General features: G+C 39.4%; 1 protein-coding gene across 4 annotated transcripts in view; it reads right to left on the reverse strand.

The window, feature by feature from the left end:
- LOC149842170 (uncharacterized) overlaps positions 1–13,892 on the reverse strand; it is a 161,861-nt gene that overhangs the window by 83,078 nt on the left and 64,891 nt on the right. For all 4 annotated transcript variants that reach the window (XM_089998968.1, XM_089998970.1, XM_089998967.1 and 1 more), the window contains exon 9: positions 10,283–10,337. In XM_089998968.1, coding sequence (XP_089855094.1) covers positions 10,283–10,337 — 55 coding nt within the window. The remainder of the gene's footprint in view (positions 1–10,282; positions 10,338–13,892) is intronic.

Below are 13,892 nucleotides of genomic sequence, written 5' to 3' on the forward strand. Positions count from 1 at the left end.
AGTCGGCAAGTTGATACGCAGAAGTAACATACGGAAGCTCGATGATTCCGTTCAAATATTCATCTCATATATAATAGTAATTAATTTTGATATGCTTGGTATGCTCATGGAATGTGTGGTTACTGGCAATATAGATGGAACTCTTGTTGTCGCAATACATCTTCGAAGGTCTAGAGATGTCTATTCTCATATCTTTGAGAAGATTCTTTAACCATACAAGTTTCATAGTTGTTGTAGCCATAGCCCTATATTCAGTTTCAGTAAATGATAGTCAGACTTTTTGTTGCTTCTTGCACCGCCATGAAATGAGGGAATCCCTTAAAAAAATATAAAAACCAAAAGTCGAGATCCTATCATTTGGATTTTCTCCCCAATCAACATCAATATAAGCAAGGAAATCTAAAGATGAGGATGAGGATAAGAAAAATTCTTTATTTATAGAATTCTTTATATATCTCACAATCTGCAACACAACACTCATGTGTACGGTGGTTGGCGCATGTTGAAATTGACTGGCAGAGTGAACAACATGAGCAATGTATGGTCTGGTGATTGTTAAATAAGCGACCCAATTAACTGTCTATATAGAGTAGGATCGTCCAGAAGTGTCTCATTGTAAAGTCTAAGCTTTACATTGACAATTTCAGGTGTTTCCACTTTCTTGTCATCTGTAATACCAGACCTAGCACAAATAATAGCAGAAAGCTTCATCTGAGAAAGAATATAGCCCCCGGGAGAGTAAGTGACTTCAATACCTAAAAAATATCTTAAAAAGCCCAAGTTAGACATATCAAAATTTTCTTGTAAAACATTTTTAATTTCATTAACTGCTTGTTCATCATTTCTTGTTATTATCATGCCATCCATGTATAGCAGAAGAATGACAATATTGGTACATGTACTTTTAACAAAATGAGCAGTGTTAGTATAACAAGAATGAAAACCTAAATGAATCATAACACTATTAAATCTATCATACCAAGCTTTTTGGGCCTATTTGAGACCATACAACGCCTTTCTTAATTTAAGAATTTTTTCTTTGTCAATATTAAAACCCAACAGGGGGTATATATAAAATTTCTCATTTAATTCTCCATTAAGAAAAGCATTTTTGGCATCTAGTTGATAGATAGGTCATTTTTGTATGGGAGCTACGGCTATTAAGGTCCTTAGTCATCTTAACTATGAGCGCAAAAGTTTCTTCATAGTCAATTCCGTATTTTTGTGAATAACCTTTGGCAACTAGCCTTGCTTTATATCTTTCTAGTCTTCCATCACTCTTGGTTTTAACTTTGAACACCCATCTACAACCTATGGTTTTCTTTCCTAAAGGTAAATTAGTTATTTCCCATGTTTTGGCTTTCATAAGAGCATCTAATTTTACCTCCATGGCTTCGTTCCAATGAGATAAGTTTTTTGTTTCATTATAATTAGATGGTTCATGATAAGAATGTAATGCTATTATGCATGCTCTACAGTGTGGGGACAAGGAGTCAAGACACAAACCCATTAGGTGGAATGGAAGGACGACTAGATCTTCTAAGGTTGGATTCTTCTATAGAAGGATTATGGTCAATCTCTAAATTTTTATCTAAAGATTCTTCAAGAGAGAAGAATACTTTTTTAAAGCATTTTGAGGGTTATTTTCCTCACACCGGGTATAAACACGCATGCCTTCAGTAGACCTCTCATCTACTATATCACTATCCATAATATGATGATCACAATGTTCTATACTCCCATTATTAGGATGGTTATCATCAACATTATCATTATCCAAAGTCTCATTATCATTGCTTGGAGTGAGATCAAATAAAAAGGTACAGTCTACTTCCTCTTTTTCATTTCTTTGATCAAATCCATTCTCATTTTCTAAGAAGGCCACATCTTTAGAAACATAAGTTTGTTGTTTTAAAGTCAAAACATCTATATCCCTTTTGTTTTTTCCCCTATCCAATGAAGACACATTCAATGGCTTTTGGGGATAATTTATCTTTTTTGTATAGTAGTACAAAACATTTACAACAAAAAATCCACAATCTTTTAAAGTCGGGTGCTATTTTAAATAACTTTTCACAAGGAGAAATATTTTGCAAGGATGATGATGGCATTCGATTTATTAAATATGTTTAAGTCAAAACGGCTTCGGCCCAAAAAGATTTTGAAATATTCTTAAAAATAAGGAAGGTCCTAGCAGTTTCTATAATATGTCTATGTTTTCTTTCTGCTAGCCCATTTTGTTAAGGACTTTTAGGACAAGACCTTTGATGGCAAATTTCATTTTATATTAAGTAGTTTTGAAATTCTTTCGACAAATATTCTCCATCCGAATCGGATCTAAGTGTGACAATGTTACTTTGAAATTGATTTTTGACTATCATAGTAAATTCTTTAAAAAAGAAAATACATCGGATTTCAAATTGAGAAAGTAGACCCATACATATCTAATAAAGTCATCTATAAATGTCACACAATATGAATAACCTCCCTTCGATATAACCGGATAAGAACCCCAAACATCCGAATGCACTAACTCAAATTATCATAAGGGATGAAAATTCAATTTGGAAAAGGGATAGATTTCATTTTGCCAAGTATACAATCTTTGCACACCATATCTTTTTCTTTACAAAATTTTTCCTTAAAAGAAAAAAGATATATTTTTGAATAGCTTGGGTATCCAAGTCTTTTATGCCAAGTTTCAATATCATTATCTTAGACATAATTACAAAAAAACTTTGGTGGAAGAGATAAAAGAATCCATGAAATAGAGATATCCCCTCTTATGGCCTTGTACAATCTGTTTCCCAGACTGGAGATCATGCACAAACAACTTTTAGATTAAAAGGAGATTTCACATCCATGGTCGGTAATTTGAGAATCGGAAAAATAATTTAATTAAACTTAGGAACAATCCTAATTTTTTGAACAAAAAAGTTTTGAGAATCTAAATTTTCAATACTTTTAATTTTTAATGATGTTCCATCGGCGGTGGAAACAAAAGGCAAATTTGGGTCAGTGCATACGTCGGATAAAGTAATCTTATGTGGAGTCATATGAAAGGAAGCTCCTGAATCAAGAACCAACGAGCATTCACCGAGATAGGAAGAGGAGCCAATGGCGACACCCAATGTAGAGGATGGAGATTTGAGCATTTGTTGAAGCGCCATAGTTAATTGACAAAGAGTGTCTTTTAGTTCTCCACTTTTGCCTTCTTCCTCTTTCTTTGGTGTGGATTCTTCTACGGAAGCCACCTTGTTTATAAGCTTTGGACAAAGAGGTCTAATGTGACCCGGCTCATTGCAAAAGTGATAAATAGGCTTTTTTTATCCTCCATAGTTGCTCTATGAGCCATTTTGCTTCCCAAATTGTGGAGGTCTATATGCTTTAACATTGTTTACAGGCCTAGATACAACCATTACTTCATCTCCTCTTTTAGCCATGCCAAGACGAGTTTCTTCTTGGCATACTTTGGCAACGACAACTTCTAAGGAAAGTGAAGATGTCTTATGAAGGAGAGAAGATCTTGTTCAAACTCCGAACGTAATCCATACAAAAATTGAAAAAACTGTTCTTTTTTTATTTTTTCATGCCTAAGTTCCACATCTTGGGTGACCACCCACTTAGGCTCTAATAGTGTTAATTCATCCCAAAGAGGGGATAATGCACTGAAGAAATAACGAACACACATGTCCCCTTGCTTTGTTGTTCTAATTTTCTCTTGCAAGTAATATTGTCTTACAAGATCTTTTTGAGTGTACATACATTTCATAAACGACCATGCTTCAGTTGCCTTTCTAAATTTGGCAAAATTAGCACAAATTTTCATTTCAACATTATTCATGAACCATTTAAAAATCTTAGCATAATTACTCTCCCAATCTTCTATTTTTGATTGATGATCTTCAATGGCTTTGGATCGAGTATCTCCTTCAAGAGCCTTTTCTTGACCTCCTTCAAGTTTGGTGAGCTTGAGTTTATGTTCGAGGATTGTGCTCATCACGTATCCCCAAAGCTTTTTTCCTTTGAAGTTGTTCTCCATAGCGAAAGTCTACATCATGTAGTTGGTTGGTACCATTGAATTTAAAGGAAAGGTCAATCTTTTATTCATGCCCCATTTGAATGATAGAGAAAGAGGAGAGAAATGTAGAAGACCACTTGCAAGAACCACGATCACACAAACACTTTTAGATGCTTCTTCACGAACACAGACACTTTCCTCAAGATCGAGAGCTCTGATACCACGTAATGAGATGAGCAGATAACAAATACAAGCCAACTACCATGTAATCAGATGAGCGAAAAACAAATATAAGCCGACTAAGGGCATACAAACACACAATACAATATGCGCAACCACAAATCTACTAAAGGATAACACAATAAGCCAACTAGGACTTGCAACATAATGTAAAAATATAGATTTTATTGATAAAATGCTTAGTGAGAAACACAAAAATAAATGGGGACAATGTGTCCCTATTTATATACAACACACAAGAGAGAGGGAGCTCCCAACATCTCTATGGGTAATCCCCATAGAGCTCCTTAAGGCAATAAAAATATATTTAATTAAAAAAAATAAAAAACTATCTAACCTATTCCTATTGAACTAACCTAGTTATATAATGTAAAATGATCAAAATGCCCCATTTGGGCATTATATATATATATATATATATATATATATATTCTTTCATATTTAAGAATATATATATAAATACATATTTTAACAGAGATGAGACCGCGGCACCCGAAGTAAAAGTAGATGTCTTCAAAAATTGTTGTAGATCCTCTGCAAATTGTGCAATAGATAGCTCTTTAAGTTCACCACCTTTTTGTTGGCATCATTGCTTGTTTTGGAGGAGGTGTCTCCGACCGAAGCCACCTTTGTCTTTAATTTTGAGCAAGCCGACTTGATGTGCCCCAGCTCATTGCAAAAATTACAAATGATCTTTCTTGATCCACCATTATTTTGTTTTCCAAAGTGTGCAGGTTTATAGGTTTTGGTGGTGGCATTGAGTTTGGAGGCGGAAAGAACGGTATCATTTGTTTTGTCTTCCTCTTCCTTCATACTCAACTCGATAAGAGTCTCATGGAGAGAAGGAACTTTAGGTCTATAAAGTAGCATCATCCTCACCCCCTTAAACTCAGGCCTCTTTTAAGTTGTTCTTGTCTAAGGTGAAGATCTTTGGGATTCTCTCATTTAGGCTTCAAGACGGCAAGTTCTCTTCATAGGAGGGTCATCTCGTTGTAATAGTTCTGAATGGTTTTGTCACCTTGCTTCAATAACATCATTCTTTTGTGAAGATTCCACCAATGAACAATGTCATGCATAGTATACATGTCCCTTAAAAACTCTCATGCTTCCTTGGCAATTTTGAATTGGGCTACACTATCAAGGATGGAGCCGTCTACACAACTCGCAATCCATGCCAAGATTTTTGCATTGTCCATTCGTGATTCCGTGTCTTTTCTCAAACTCAAGGGTGGCAGCAACCTTTTCATCTTCATCGAGGAACTTTATGTTCCCATCCAATATTTTTGTGAATGAGAGTTGAGGCTCCGGGCAATCACCCTCAATGTATCTAATGAGGCCTTTGGACAAGATATAGTTCTCCATAGTAGAAGCCCAAGTGCGGTAGTTGGAGCCATTCAACTTGATGAGCACGACGAACATGGACTCCTCCATAATGAACAAGAGAGAGTTGATAAAGAAGGATGGTCACTTGAAGCTTTGGCAAGTTCTCTAAAAAGAGGCACGAGCACCATGATGGTCCACCACTAGGATCAAGAGCCTATTGGATCTGATACCATGTAATAAGATACAAGAGTATGCACAATATAAAAACCACTAAGGGTTACACAACAAGAGAGTACACAAACACAAAGCCACTTAAGGCAATACAAAAGAGCTACTATGGGCTGATATAAGATCACAATAGGCAGAACAATCACAGCCCACTAAAGGGGCAAGAAAACACAAGTAAATAAATAAATATATATATATTATTGGTTTTAATGCTTAAGAGAAGCATATCCAAAAGATGGGCCAAAGGCCCATATATATACACAATCAAATGAGGAAGAGAGAGAGAGAACTAGCTCTTAGGGATGCCTAATGGCTAGCCTATGTCACAGGGACTCGGCAAAACAGATGTCGCACCCGCGTCGACGCGACGCGGGTGCGGCACCGGGTGCGGTCAATGCACCCAGGGTCATTTTTGTCCACTATTTGGGGGTAAAAAAAAAATCCCCGATGAAAAGGAGGATTAGGGCAAAAAAAAAAATCTGCCCTAATCTCTCCTCTCTCTCCCCCTGAGCTTGAGCTCTCTCCCATCGCCGCCCCAGCTCCGCCTCCCAGGCTCCTCCTCTCCTTTCGCAGGTATGTCTCTCCCTCTCTCTTCTTGGGTCGGCTGGGGAGGGGCCGAGCACCCCCCCCCCCCTCTCTCGGTCTCTTGTTGGGTCGGCAGGGGAGGGGCTGAGCCCCCCCTGCTCCCTCATTTTTCGGCACAGGAGGGGCCGAGCCCCTCCCCCATCTGGCTCTTTTTTTGGGTCGACAAGGGAGGGGCCGAGCCCCTCCCCCATCTGTTTTATTTTTTGGGTCGACAGGGGAGGGGCCGAGCCCCTCCCCCATCTGTTTTTTTTTTTTGGGTCGACAGGGGAGGGGCCGAGCCCCTCCCCCATCTGTTTTATTTTTTGGGTCGACAGGGGAGGGGCCGAGCCCCTCCCCCATCTGTTTTTTTTTTTTGGGGTCGACAGTGGAGGGGCCGAGCCCCTCCCCCATCTGTTTTTTTTTTTGGGTCGACAGGGGAGGGGCCGAGCCCTTCCCCCATCTATTTTTTTTGGGGGGGTCGACAAGGGAGGGGTCGAGCCCCTCCCCCATCTGTTTTTTTTTTTTGGTCGACAGGGGAGGGGTCGAGCCCCTCCCCCATCTGGCTCTTTTTTGGGGTCGACAGGGGAGGGGTCGAGCCCCTCCCACATCTGGATTTTTTTTGGGTCGATAGGGGAGGGGCCGAGCCCCTCCCCCATCTGGCTCTCTCTGTTTTCAGCAGGGGAGGGGTCGAGCCCCCCTCGCTCTCGCTCTCTTGTTGGGTTGGCAGGGGAGGGGCTGAGCCCCACCTTCTCCCTGTGTTTTCGAATTGATTTGAAAATTTTAATGTATTTTTTTTGTGTTTTCAGTGTAAAAATGACGGATAAAGGGAAAGGACTTGCGTCATCCTCATCCCAACATGTGAGTTCTACTGCTAGTTTTGCTGATAGTTGCAGTGGGATTGATGATGTGGGGCCACTATGGGTACATGTAGATAAACTTGCAAAAACTGGAGAAGGAGGTGGTGGAAACAAGAGATTTCGATGCAAGCTCTGTGAAAGAGATTTTGTTGGGTCTTACACAAGAGTGAAGACTCATTTGTTGAAGATACCAGGACATGGCATTTCAGGATGCAGAAAACTTGACGAGGCAATGCAAAGACAATACAAGAAAATACAAGAAGAATATGAGAAGAGAAAGACAATGAGTGATTCTTGTGTAATTAGTGTGTCATTTGGAAGCCACCAAGAAGATGCTAAAAAAAAAAGAAAAGTCAACGTAGGAGGTAGAGGAATGATACAAGCAACATTCAATCCATATAGAAGGGAGGACATGGATAGAAAAGTAGGGAGGTATGTTTATTCTATTTCACTAGCATTTAATGCGACTAGAAATCTTTATTGGAAGGATTTAGTAACATCTTTGGCAAATTGTAATTTGAGTGGCTATGTACCTCCAAGCTCAAAAAAACTATGAACCACACTTCTTGCAGGAAAGAGGGCAAATGTGTAGAGGTTGCTAGAGATTAAAAAATATTTATGGGAGCAAAATGGAGTTTCTATTGTGTCTGATGGATGAACAGATATTCAAAGGCGTTCATTAATCAATTTCATTGCTTGTTCGCTTAGTGGCCCAATATTCTTGAAAGCAGTTGATGCATTTGGGGAATATAAAAATGCAGAGTATTTGAAGGGATTGTTTATAGAAGTGATAAAAGAAGTGGGTGATCAAAAAGTGCAGCGTTGAGTTTGGAGAGTGAGTACCCTCGTATTTTTTGGACTCCCTATATAACACACAGCTTAAATCTAGCCCTAAAGAGCATCTGCAACCCCAAACAAAAAGAAAATTCACACGCATATGCTTTATGTTCATGGATAGAAGATTTAGAAAGAAATGTCAAAAGCATTAGGAATTTTGTTGTTAATCACCATCGTGCTAATGTTATATTTAATAGGCATTCTGATTTGAAATTGTTGAAGGTCGCTGAAACACGTTTTGCGTCCATCATTGTGATGATGAAGAGGATTAAAAGAGTGAAGAATGCTTTGATTAACATGGTGACTGATGAAAATTCGACATTCTATCGTGCTGATGATGATATCAAGGCTCAAAAAATTAAGAAATTCATTCTTGATGATGAGTTTAGGGACAGATTGGTATACTTCCTTCAATTTACACAACCTATTTGGGAAATGTTAAGAGAAGTTGATAAGGATGAGCTCATGCTTCACAGAGTTTATGAAATGTGGGATAATATGATTGAAAAAATACAAGCTATAGTTTTCATGCATGAAGAAAAAAATCCTGCATTAGATGATTCAGATTTTTTTAATCATATTCATTCAATTTTAGTCAGAAGATGGGATAAGAGGAACACTCCTTTGCATTGCATGGCACATTCTCTTAATCCAAAATATTATGAAAATAAGTGGCGGGCTAGTGGTATTGGTCGTGTCCCTCCAAATTTAGACCCGGAGCTATCAAGACATAGAAATATGTGTATGACAAGACTTTTTCCAGAAGCATATCTTCTACATCAAGTCACACAAGAGTTTGAAAAATTTTCATCTTCGAGATTATATGCACCGGCATTATTCGCGAGAGAAGAAGATAATATAGATCCTATCACATGGTGGTCAACATTTGGATCAGAAACACCTCTTCTGCAACGTCTTGCATTAAGATTGCTATCGCAGCCTGCTAGTTCATCTTGTTGTGAAAGAAATTGGAGCACATATTCTCAAATCCACAACATGAAGAGAAACAAACTCACCAGCAAGCGTGCAGAGGATTTAGTATATGTTCATTCAAATCTTCGATTACTTTCGCGAAGCAATGATGAATACAGGTACTAATTTGCTCTCTTAGTTATTTGATTATTTCATAGTTTTCATTTAAATATACTTGTATTGTATTTATCATTTTCAAATTTGGTTTATAAGGCAGACAAGGAACATCCAAATTTTGGGATGTAAACCCAGAAGAGTGACTTCGAGGGAGAACATGAATTCAACGTAACAAACATGGATTTAGTTGAGCCCAGTATTCCTTCTAATGATGCATTTGATGATGAAGAAGAAAATGATTAACATCCATTACTTCATCAGGATATACTTTGGTATGTAGTTTAGTTCTTTTATACAATACTTATTTGATTGATATTTAGGTCGATTTATGTAATTGATTTACTTATTTGATTGATAATTTGATATTTAGGTTGATATACTGCATGCATGATGAATCATATTATGAGTTTATGACAATGTTTACTGTTAAATGTTAAACTGTTAAAACTTCAAATTTATATATATATATATATATTTTACATTTTTGCCCCTGCCGCACCCCCGCACCCGGGTTTTTTGGAAGTGTCGCATCCCCGCACCCGCACCCATGTGACATAGTGGCTAGCTCTCAACAGCTAGTTCAAAAAATAATACACTATATATTATATAATATACAATATATCTATATTAGATAATATACATGTAAAATATAAAAAAGAACAATAAAAAGAAAATACATGTATCCTAGAGTACATTCTAAAGAATAAAAGAAAATAATAGATATAACATAATACACAGCATATACTTAACATAAATTACTACCAAGTCCTTCAACATGATTGTATACAATGAATAGGATACAACTAATATTATAGAAATACCGCCTGCACAAGAATGTACACATTATAAACATAGGGAAATTTCCCACCAATCTTCAACCTGCCCAACCTATACAAAAAAAGAACATCACAACATTTCTGTGACAGAGAATCAAGATCATCCAATAGTAATTAAAACATCCTCAGCATGTGTTCTCTCTCCTTAAGGTCAAAGTGTTACTATCACTATATTTAATGAACATTGCAGTTTGGATTCTGTCAAAGGATTGAGAAACAGAACATAACTCCAAAGGAGCAAATGAAAAGCATATAAAGTAGGAATTTTAAGGTTTCATGGTATGTACCATCATGTGCCTCCCGAACCATTTGATAACTTACAAAGCCTGAGAAGAGAGTTATCTGCAATCACAACATAACTGTTCATATAAGATGAGTACCACATCCAAGTATACGTTTGAGCACTTTCGTGAACCTATAGATAAGTTTCTCTTAGTCTTAAGGCCAAGACATGGGCACTTTTTTGGTAATTATCCAAAAAATGCATTCTATTTCTGAAAAGTGAAAAGCACATGAAAATGATGTTTGAATTTATCAGTAAACCCTATTACAAAATACTGAATTGTGGAACATGAAGGATGAGATGAAAACAATGAAAATACTCCAAACTCATGATATAAAATATTGAGACACCAGCAATATGTCAATGAGCGGCACCCAAGTGCTGGATTGCATATGCCTTGACTGCAATCCAGAACTTGAGTAATGGGATGAAATGTGCAGGCCATTTTGGCAGGATGCTGCAAGTTTTGGACAAATGCCATCTGGCTTGTTCAAGCGGCATTTGTCCAGCGTATCGAACACCCCCTTAGCATATGTGGCTACCATTATACCTATATGAGTAATGGGATGAAACGTGCCATTACCTGTGATAATGGTGCTTCTACCTCTATAGGGCACAAGGTTTGAGAGCAAACTTGAATTTCCTGTCACATGGTTTGGAACTTTACTATTGCGTACGTCGAAGCTAAACCTTTCAAAACAGTATTGGGGACAGCAACTTCATCCTATGCATCAATTGTCTTTGTTGTGTTCTCAAAGCTAGAATTATAAGCGCTATTTCGAAAACTTGAACAAGGAACCCCACCACCAGCACATAGACAATAGTGACAAACACATATTTCCCTTTTGGTCCATACAAGCAATAAGAAGACGATCACGACCAGCATTGTTATTGAACCTTCATCTACCCTCAAACCCTCACCCACGGTTTCCATTACCACAACCAACAAAATTATTATATTGAAATTCAAAATCATTACTGATGCATCATTATATATGCCTCATCCTCTATTAGCAAAGGGAGGTCCCCTTTTGCCTCGACCACCATGATTAGACATGTTATTCATAAACAAGACATTGTGACTATTCAGTGCAACAATTTGTCCTCTTTTCTTCTGAAATGAACTCTCATGTTGAAGAGAGGGTGCAACTCCGCTAAGGTTGGGTGAGGAGGCTTGAAGATAATGCTTACAACAAAACCCTTGTATTCCTCTCCAAGGTCTTGTAATACAAATAAACGTTATCAAAGTCTCAAAATGGCTGTTTTATCATGGAAAGCTGACACAATGTGCTTTATTTTACTTACATACTCAGAAACAGATTTCTTATCTTTTTTGCAAGTTAGCAAATCTTCATAAAAATTTGTTACATTAGCCAGTGACACTTGCACATAAAAATTCTGCAGCTCCTTCCACAATTCTGCTACTGAACGAATCTCGATGACTTGTGAAAGAACCTTACAAGACAGTGAATTTGATCCAGCTTATGAGACCCCTGGTCCTTGGCAAGCCACTAAGCCAGTAATCATATGCAGGCTCGAGGATCATAAAAGTCTCAGAAGACACATCTTTGGTTTTTGTGTTAGAAACATATTCAAAAGAAACTGGTATTCCATCAAAATGATGGGACAGATCCATATGACAAATATAGGCACTATAGTCCTCTCCCATACCAGAAAGTCGTTCAGAGTTAACTTAACTCAAACCTTAGGAAAATTTATGTTAGATAAAGACAAGGAAGCATCCATTGATCAACCAAAAACGGGCACCAAATCAACCAAAAGGGGATCAGAAAGAAGGATCTAAAACATAGAGGGGCCAACATCAAAAGATTGTCAACAGTCATATATGACTCACATCAGCAGCAGTATGCTGGCCTGAAACCTGTGACTAACCAAAAGTGAAGGAGAAAAAGGAAAAAAATGGAAAGAAGAAAAAGAAGAGAGAAAGAAATAGAAAGTAGATAAAAAAAGAAGAGAGAAATAAAGAAAGAAAGAAAAAAATGAGAGAAGGTGTAAAACCCAAGGTTTTTGGGAAAAAAAAACTTTTAAGTCGGACCCGGTCCGGGTCCGGACCTGACCCGGATCCGAACCAGGTACCCGATACCCCCATGCCTTTTTAAGCAACGCAAGTGGTTTGGGTTTTCTCATTCGAGAAAACCCCTCCCCTTTCGTCGTTCGCTCTCTCTCTCTCTCTCTCTCTCTCTCTCTCTCTCTCTCTCTCTCTCTCTCTCTCTCTCTCTTCTCTCGTTGCTCTCCCCATCGACGACCCACGACCGGGCACCACCGTCGCCCGACGTCCCCCTCTCCAACAGCCTCGTCGGGGCTCTCACTGGCGACACCCTCTCTCTCTCTCTCGAAGCCACCCCCACTCCCCCTCTCGAGTTCCCTCAACTCACCGACAGGGCCCTCGCCGGCAACACCAACCTCACCGGCCATCGTCCCCTGCTCCCTCGCCCGTTTCCCTCTCTTTCCTCGTTTTGCCCGACGCCCCCTCTGTCCCCTGCCGCTCGTCGGAGCTCTTGCCGGTGACCCTACTCTGTGTCCGACCCTCTCAGGTAACTCCTTCCCCCAATCTTCTTCATCTCCTTCTTGCCCTTCCTCTTCTTTGACTTGTTCTAGCAGACCGACAAGGGCGACGCCCCTGCCACCTTTGGTTTTTCGATAGGGGCCTCGCCCTTGCCGTTGTTTTCCTTCGGCTGGCAAGGGCGAGACCCCCTGCCGCCTTTGGTTTTTCGACAGGGGCCTCGCCCCTGCCTCTGTTTTTCTTCGGAAGGCAGGGGCGAGGCCCCCTGCCGCCTTTGGATTTTCGGCAAGAGGGCTTCGCCCCCCTGCCCCTTTTCATTTTCCCTGTCAAACAGGGGCGGAGCCCCTACCTCTCGCTCTACCCTTTTTCCAGGAGGGGAGAGTGTTGCCTCCCTCCTCGCCCTCGGTCCAGCCGGCAGCATGCGGGCAGGGACAGAGCCTCTGCCCGCTGCCTCTTTTCTACAGCAGGACGGCAGGGGTGTGTCCCCCGCCCCTGCTCCTTTCATCAGGGCAGGCTCTGCCCCTTCCCTCCCTTTTTGAATCGCCAGGCAGGGGTTGTGCCCCTGCCCCTTCTTGCTTCTTCCATTTCCTTTCTATTATACTAATGTGTTGTACGCAGCTTGGGCAGTGGAGCCCTCTCGTGCCCCGTGGCCCGAAACTGTCATCACTTACGCTCAAAGACGAACTCAGTACCGCGACTCTCCAAGGCAAGGGAAAGTTGCACAAAAGACAATGGACGAACTTAAATTAAGCAATTAAAATGAAAATGAAAAAAGAAATGATAATAATATATATGTATACGTATATGTATATACATACGCTTTTTACTCAAGGACGTGGTTTTGTGATCTTTGTCCTATTTACTTTTCTGTATTTACTTTCTGTTGTCGCCGCACTTTATGTGCTCAGGCTTATTATTCTTTGCATTTACTTTCTGTCACCACCGCGCTTTCACGTACACAGGCTATTTTCTGCATTTAAAATTGTCTTTACTTTTCCGCATTTAAATTCCTATCTTTAAATTGCTGTCATTAATTTCTTGTCTTTACTTGCTTTACTGCTTTCTGTTGCCGCCGCGCTTGTTGTGCACA

The sequence above is a fragment of the Nuphar pumila genome, chromosome 3, assembly GCF_984573655.1.
Source record: "Nuphar pumila chromosome 3, dmNupPumi1.hap1.1, whole genome shotgun sequence".
NCBI classification, from domain to species: domain Eukaryota; kingdom Viridiplantae; phylum Streptophyta; class Magnoliopsida; order Nymphaeales; family Nymphaeaceae; genus Nuphar; species Nuphar pumila.